This window comes from Gossypium arboreum, chromosome 9, assembly GCF_025698485.1.
Source record: "Gossypium arboreum isolate Shixiya-1 chromosome 9, ASM2569848v2, whole genome shotgun sequence".
Lineage (NCBI taxonomy): Eukaryota > Viridiplantae > Streptophyta > Magnoliopsida > Malvales > Malvaceae > Gossypium > Gossypium arboreum.
In genome coordinates, this window is record NC_069078.1 from 35178117 (window position 1) to 35187175 (window position 9059).

At 39.4% G+C, this 9059-nt stretch overlaps 1 protein-coding gene across 1 annotated transcript; it reads left to right on the forward strand.

The window, feature by feature from the left end:
• Positions 1–225: 225 nt before the first annotated feature.
• Positions 226–687, forward strand: LOC108471976 (uncharacterized). The gene has a single exon (XM_017773511.1). It carries the CDS (start codon positions 226–228, stop codon positions 685–687), a length of 462 nt encoding a protein of 153 aa, XP_017629000.1.
• The last annotated feature ends 8372 nt before the right edge of the window (positions 688–9059 follow it).

Genomic DNA, 9059 nt, shown 5'->3' on the forward strand with positions numbered 1-9059 from the left:
CAGGAGGTGAATTACCCAACCCATGATTTTGAGCTAGCTGTAGTGGTGTTCGTGCTTAAGATATGGAGACATTACTTATACGGGGAGAAGTACGTAATTTATTCGGACCACAAGAGTTTCAAGTACCTCTTTACCCAAAAGAAGCTAAACCTTAGGCAACGTAGGTGGGTGGAATTATTGAAGGATTATGATTGCACGATAGAATACCACCCTGGCAAAGCGAATATGGTAGCCAACGCGTTGAGTCGTAGGGTTAAGTCAGACTTGAGAGCTATGCTTGCTCGTTTAAGCTTGTTGGATGATGGTAGCTTGTTAGCGGAGCTTCAAGTAAAGCCGGTGTGGGTCAAACAAATAAGGGGTAAGCAGTTAATGGATGAGACTTTAGGTTCTCGTTTTGGACAAGTGGAGAGTGGGGAGACATCAGAATTTGGGATAAATGGTGAAGGAGTATTGTGTTTCTGTGGGAGAATGTGTATACCTAAGGACAATGATATAAGGCAGTCCATTCTGCGGGAAGCACATAGCGGTCTCTATGCTATGCATCCTGGCAGAAACAAGATGTATCGAAATCTGTGTGAGCTTTCCTGGTGGCCTGGACTTAAGCGTGAGGTTATGGAGTTTGTAAGTAAGTGTTTGGTTTGTCAAAAGGTGAAGGCGGAACATCAGCTGTCTTCGGGATTGCTTTAGCCAGTGAAGATTCCACTCTGAAAGTGGGAGAGGATCACTATGGACTTTGTTAGTGGGCTACCCTTGATGCCTACTAAGAAAGATTCGATATGGGTTATAGTGGATCGATTAACCAAGTCTGCCCTTTTTGTACCGGTTCGCACCGACTACTCATTGCAAAAGCAGGCTAGGTTGTATGTGGCAGATATTGTAAGGTTGCATGGAGTGCCAGTGTCTATAATATCCGATAGGGACCCATGTTTCACTTCGCGATTTTGGAAGAAGCTACATGAGGTGTTAGGTACTAGGTTGAACTTTAGTATAGCTTTTGTAACACCCCAATCCCGTGACCGTTACCGGAAATCGAATACGAGGTGTTACCGAGCTTACTTCATTTATTTCCCCCTATTTATTTTTTTGTTTTTTTGTTCCAGGCAAGCTGGCTAACTGTATCATAGTCACTTTAAAAATCATATCTTGAGTTCTGGAACTCGAAATCCAATTCCGTAAATTTTCTCCGAAACTAGACTTATATATCTATATGGGGGAATTTTTTTAGAATTTTTGGTTGGGCCAATTAGTACAGTTTATTCATTAAAGTCTCCCCTGTTTCAAGGTTCGACTACACTGACCTCTGTACCTTACGATTTAAATATCTCCCTGTAAAGGGCTTCAATGCCTATGCCGTTTGTCTCTAATGAAACTATACTCGATATTGAATCTGTACATATAAGGCATAACCTCTAATTATCTCGATAAAATTTACGGTGAATTTTCTAAGTAGAAACAGGGGATCCAGAAATCGCTCTGGCCCTGTTTCACAAGAATTTAATTATCTCCTAACATACAGATCATATGGTAGTTTCGTTTCTTCCATATGAAAATAGACTCATCAATCTTCGATTACATAATTTATTCATTATTTAATTCCATTTCTACTATTTTTAGTGATTTTTCAATCTCACATAACTGCTGCTGTCAGCATCTGTTACTAAAGCAAACTATGCCTATTTCATGATTTTTCCTTGATCTAACTAATAATTCATCATACATATTACAAATTATGACCATGACTAGCCATGCCAAAGGTTAATCATCACCGAGCATCTCCCTACTACACTATTACCAAATCATGAATTTAACACCGAAAATAATCAGCCATGACATATGGCATAATAATCGAGTAGGCCTCAACCAATACTCAACCAAAACCGAATTACCAAGACTTGTGTCCAAACATCATAGAACCAAATCCAACCGAACATTATGCCATTTTCGCATGGCTAAAGTTTACATACCAAATTTCAACAAAACATAATAGCCTATACATGCCGAAATGTTCTCCTAGACCAACTAAAAAGAAGATACCAAAAGTTGCTAGCCGGTGTGATGACTTCGATGACGGTCCCGAGTACGCAAAAAGTCGAGTCCAAGAAACCTAAAATAGGTGACAAGCAAACACCAAATGAGTATATAACTCAGTAAGTCATAAGCATTACACTACCATCCATTAATAAAATTTTCACAAGAGGAAACAACAAAATGAGGCTAAGTACTCCATCCATACCGAACTATGCCATAGTTTCTTAGACCTTACGATTCAATCTCATTCCAAGTCCTACATTGACATTTCATACGCTATTCAATAGAGTAATTGAGGCATTTCCATACATCATTTTATTTTCGTTACAATCATACAACTAAACGAACTTTCACCTTTTCCACAATGAACCTTATGTACGTGACTTCAATTATAATCATCACATAGATTCAAAACTTACCACGCTCAACTCCAAATATAAACATAGCACCTATTAGCCATGAACTCAAGGTACTTACCCTTTCCGCTGTCCAAAATCGACTCGTAAGGTCACACCCTTAATGTAAATAATCTATAGAAAATACATAGTGGGTTCGCACACATAGTGCTTAATAATCAGCCAGCACACTTAGTGCCATATACTTTAAACTCGCACACTTAGTGCCATGCATTTCAAGCTCGCACACTTAGTGCCATGCATTTCAAGCTCGCACACTCAGTGCCAATCTCTCAAACGTGAACACTTATTGCCCGCACACTTAGTGCCGAAAACCAGCCACTCTATACGCTTCACTTCTTTTTTACATTCGACAATTTCATCTCTACATACATATACATTTGTATACATTTCACCTCATTAAACACAATTGCATAGGTATTACGATCGCTTAAATCAATACCAAATATATGCTTAATGACTTACCTTGTGTTGGGTAGAACGGTTCCAACTCGGCTATTCGATTGCTTTCTCCTTTCCTTTATCCGATTTAGTTCCCTTTGCTCTTGAGCTTAATTTAACAATTAAATTGATTTAATCATTTTGAATATCAAAGAGAAATTCAAGGTACTCAACCCTTATTTTTAATAATAAGACCAACCATACACCTATAATAACATCCAATTCATTAATTATTTTAGCACACGCATGGCACATAAGGTTAACTAAAGCTACATTCACTTATAAGATAGCACCCTTAATGAGCTCATACCATGACTATACCTAACCAAATTCAAATAGAGAATTTAGTACAATTACACATTCTTACTAATGTATAATTCTAGCATGCTTTAATATTTTATACACCTCATTCGGCCCTAACCATTCACTTAACTTATATGTACAAATTCCATCTCAAAATTAAGAGTTGCAACTGCAATTAGGTTACAACAATGCCCATCAATGACCGAATGCTTAAGCACAACTATACTAAAAATTTATCCAACATCATTTTTAATTTGCCCTTCACTATTTTTTTTCTAATCATCAAATACAAAGTGATTTACATATATATATTAAACCAACCTTGCTAGCACATAATATTCCTTAACCGAATGTCATAAACCCAAGCCACACATTTTGTTCATTAAGACCCTTCAATGACCACATTCGGTACCCCCCTTATGAACAAACCAATTTCAACCTTCAAGAAAAAGTATATGTACCAAGAGCTTCAAACTACTTGGCCGAATATCAAACCTCCAAACAACCAAACTTAACCCATGGAATGACTAGAACTTGAACTAATCACCTTATTTATACCTAAATTTCCAAGAATTTCAAAGTGCTTACCTCTTCCTAAGCATCATCCAAGCCGAATCATGAACAAAAGAATTCCTTTCTTCTTCCTCCCTCAAGTCACGGCAATGGAGAAGAAAGATGAGCATTCCTTCATTTTTTCATTTTTACCTTCTTTACTAACAATATTTTATCTCCAATAACCCAATTTCTTATTATAATATCTAATTAACATATATATTGCCCATCAACAATCCATCTTGGCCGCCACTACAAAGGAATTGGGGAATTTGACATGCAAGTCCACCCTTGTGTCATCATGCATTAACAAGCCATTTAAAATTAGCCTATCATATTTCACCATGTCTCATATTGATCCCTATTTAATAATTTCTCATGCAATTGGCAAAATTAGAGAATGAAACTTCCACATACTCATGTACACACATAATAAGCATAGAATATAGCAATTAATTATTTTTATGACTCGGTTTTGTGGTCCCGAAACCACTTTTCGACTAGGGTCACATTAGGGCTGTCACAACTCTCCCCACATAAGAAATTTTCGTCCCAAAAATCTTACCGTGAACAATTTTGGATATCGATCCTTCATAGAGTCCTCAAGTTCCCAAGTGGCTTCTTCAATTCCGTGTTTATGTCACAACACCTTCACTAATGGGATTTTCTTATTTCGCAACTCTTTTACTTCACGCATCAAAATGCGAATCGGTTCTTCTTCATAACTCAAGTTAGGCTGAATCTCGATCTCAGATGGAGTGATTACGTGCGACGGCCGGACCTATATCGTCAAGCATCGAGACATGGAAAACGCTAGAATCTTTTCAAGCTCGGGGTAAAATTAACCGGTATGCGATCGCCTAACTCGTTCGGATACTTCATACGGACCGATGAACCTCGGACTTAGTTTGCCCTTACGACCAAATCTAAGCACCTTCTTCTAGTGTGAAACTTTGAGAAATACTTTGTCTCCAACCTGATATTCAATGTCTTTTCTTTTCGAATCCGCATATGACTTTTGACGATCCGGCGGCTTTCAAACTTTCACGAATTACTCGAACTTTCTCCTCGAGAACCTTAATCAAATCAACCCCAAAATTTTACTTTCACTAAGTTCACCAAAATAATGGGGAACGGCATTTACGATCAGTATAAGGCCTCGTAAGGTGCCATCTTAATGCTTGATTGAAAGCTATTGTTGTGTTTAATTCAATCAAAGGCAAATATCTTTCCATGAACCACAAAACTCTAAGACGCAACATCTCAACATATCCTTGAGTATCCGAATTATTCGCTCAGATTGGCCATCATCTGGGATGAAATGCGGTGCTAAATGCATCTTAGTACCCAACGCTTCTTGTAACTTTTTCCAAAATCGCGATGTAAATCTTGGGTCTCTATCCGACACGATAGAAATAGGTACCCCATGCAATCGAACAATTTGGGAGATGTATAATTCGCCAATTTATCGAGCTTAAAAATCTGATGACAGGGGATAAAATGAGCGACTTGGTTAATCTATCAACAATAACCTGCATCGAGTCTTTCTTACTCGAGTCAAAGGTAACCCAGATACAAAGTCCATTGTCACTCGATCCCATTTCCATTCGGGTATCATGATTGGCTGAAGTAATCCCGATGGCACTTGATGTTTCGCTTTTACTTGTTGACATATCAAACACCTTGAAACAAATTCAGAAATGTCTCGTTTCATACTCGGCCACCAAAATTGACGTTTCAGATCGTTGTACATTTTAGTACTACCCGGGTGGATAGACATTCGGCCACTATGAGCCTCATTCAAAATCATCGAAATAAGTTTCGAATTTCTTGGAACACATAATCGACCCTTAAACGTCAAGCAATCATTGTTGTCAATCCGAAACTCCGATTCCTCATTCGAGGCACATTCAGCTCGTTTAGCGACCAATTCAGCGTCGACTTTCTGGGATTCAAGTATTTGATGAATCAATAATGGTTTGGCCTTTAATTCAACTACTAGCACCTCATCGGGCGAAACAGATAGGTGAGCATCCATCGCTCTCAAAGCAAATAGTGCTTTACGACTCAAAGCATCGGCGACCACGTTAGCCTTCCCCGGGTGATAATCAATGACAAGTTCATAGTCTTTCAACAACTCAAGCCAACGTCTTTGTCGCAGATTTAGATCTCTTTGAGTCATCAAATATTTAAGACTTTTGTGGTCCGAATAAATATGACACCTTTCCCCAAACAAGTAATGCCGCCATATTTTCATGGCGAACACTATGCCGCCAATTCAAGATCATGGGTTGGATAGTTTCTCTCATGCGGCTTTAATTGTCTCGACGCGTAAGCCACAACTCGACCTTCTTGCATCAACACACAACCTAGCCCAAGTAAGGATGCATCACTATAAATGACAAACTCTTTGCCGGACTCCGGTTGTACTAACACTGGAGCTTCGGTTAAACAGGTCTTTAGTCGATCGAAACTCTTCTGACAGTTTTCTGTCCATTCAAACTCAACATCTTTTTGGAGTAGTTTCATCAACGGTGCAGCTATCATCGAAACCCCTTAAAACCGTCGGTAGTATCCGCAAGTCCCAAAAGCTCCTAACTTTAGTAACATTCCTCGAGGTTTCCAATCGAGTATGGCGAAATTTTGTTCGGATCCACTCTAACACCGATCGCGGACACCACGTGCCCCAAAAAGCTAACCTCTTTCAACCAAAATTCACATTTACTGAATTTTGCGTATAATTGCTTATCTCGCAAAATCTGTAATACTAACCTCAAATGCTCGGCGTGTTCGGCTTCACCTTGTGAATAAACTAAAATATCATCAATAAACACAACCACAAATCGATCCAAGTATGGCCTGAATACTCGATTCATTAAATCCATAAATACCGCAGGGGCATTAGTGAGCCCAAACGGCATCACTAAGAATTCAGAGTGACCGTACTCGCTCTAAAAGCGGTTTTGGGTATGTCCGAGTCTCGAACCCTCAACCGATAATAACCAGATCTCAAATCTATCTTGAAAATACCGAGGCTCCCTTTAATTGATCAAACAAATCATCAATACGTGGCAACGGTATTTATTCTTTATGGTCACTTTATTCAACCGACGATAGTCGATGCACAATCTCATGGTTCCATCCTTCTTTTCACAAACAATATGGGTGCGCCCATGGAGAAAAACTTCGGTCGAGCGAAACCTCTATCCATCAATTCTTGCAATTGAACTTTCAATTCCTTTAATTCCGTTAATGCCATACGATACGGGGCTATTGAGATTGGCGTGGTACCAGGTACAATCTCGATGCCAAATTCCACCTCTCGAACCGATGGCAACCCCAGAACTCCTCGTGAAAAACATCTGAATACTTACAAACCACTGGTACTGATTCAAGTTTCCTTTCCATCTCTTTGCTATCAAATACATACGCAAGGTATGTTTCACACCCCTTTTTCACATATCTCTGAGCGGTCATTGAAGATATTATCGCTGGCACCCCCTTCAAATCGGTAGACTCAACTCGGACTACCTCATCATGTGCACTTCTCAAATCGATGGTTTTTCTTTTGCAGTTCACCACTGCATCATGTACGGTCAACCAATCCATACCAAGAATGACATAAAATTCGTCAAATGGTAAAAGCATCAAATCGGCCGGAAAACAGGATTCTCGGATTATTAGAGGGCATCTCTTACACACTTTATCAACAAGTACGTATTGACCCAAAGGGTTTGACACTCGAATTACGAACTCGATGAGACTCAACGGTAGAGTCTTACTGGATGCTAAGGTTTCACATACATATAAATGAGTAGAGCCAGGGTCAATCAATGCAATCACATTAGTATCAAAAAGAGTGAAAGTACCAGTGATGACGTCAGGGGAGGATGCCTCTCTCGTGCGCGAATGGCATATGCTCTAGCAGGAGTACGGTCTCGGATCGAACAGTAGTATCGAGGCCCCTCTCGATTACCGCCCTACCTCCTAAAATTCTCGGTGGTCTACCTCTAGCTGTCACTCCACTAGGTCTTGCACCTTGCATCTTATTCTTCTCATCAAGCTCCGTGCAATCTCTAATGAAGTGGTCCTTCGAACCGCATCCGTAACAGGCCCTGTTAGTAGACTTACCCCAACATTCACCTAGGTGTCGTCTTCCACATTGGGAGCATTCAGGTTTCTCTTGACGATTATTGCCCACACTAGCTACTGAAGTAGCTCAGGAGTCCGTCGATGGTCGTGCTCTGATGGAAATTCCCGCAGTCGTCCTCGACTTACTAGTGTCCTCCCTGAACTTCTTTACAACCGAGAACGGAGCTTTACCCGTCGATCTTTTACGATAGTCTCTAGCTTCAAATTCAGCCTTTTTCTTCTCCTTTCCAAGTTCTTCCTCCTTGCAGGCTCGTTCGACTAGTGTTACGAACTCCTTTATCTCCAAAATACCCACTAGTAGCTTTAAATCTTCATTCAATCCTTCTTCAAATCTTTTGCACATAGCAACCTCATCGGCCACACACTCCGGGCATACCGATCGAGTCTTACGAACTCATGTTCAGATTCGACATCTTGTCATACGGCCTTGCTTGAGTTCCAAGAATTCCTTACGTTTTGATCGATGAACCGTTGACTAATATACTTCTTTCGAAATTCGTTTGAAAGAAATCCCAAGTAACTCGTTCGTTTGGGACTATGGAAATCAAGGTCCTCCACCAATAGTAGGTCGAGTCCCGCAACAAGGATATAGCACACTTTAGACATTCATCGGTGTGCATGATAGTTCATCAAACACCGAATGGTGTTATCAAGCGTAACTCGGCCTTTCGGCATCATCAAGAATCGTGAAAAATAAAATAGAATAAAATAAATAAAAATAAAGAACACATAAATTTTACGTGGAAACCCTTTCGGAAAAAAAACCACAGGCGGAGGAGAAGAAAATTCACTATGTCGAAAAATTTTTACTCAAATACAAGAGGAATAGACTATGTCTATTTATAGGCTTGCAAAGCCATATTCTACTAGGATTGAAACACCTTATCCTAATCAATATAAAATAGATGGAGTTTAATAAGGTTTAAAACCTTATTCTAAAATAAAATAAAAGAAGTCTAGTTCTATATGGATTTTACTTTTATTTTATTTTCCATCGTATTTTATTTAAATAAGAATTTGGGTCACTTAATTCTAACAATCTCCACCTTGACACAAATTCTCAATGAACAAGTTCTTCATCGCGAACTTTCAATAAACAAGTTCTTCACCTCTTCCAAAAACCCCTTAAGGGTTTAACTTCAACAATGAACACCAACCAAGTCTAAG

Excerpts from the sequence above, each read along its gene's own strand:
- LOC108471976 (XM_017773511.1), top strand. The coding sequence starts at position 226 with ATGGTAGCCAACGCGTTGAGTCGTAGGGTTAAGTCAGACTTGAGAGCT.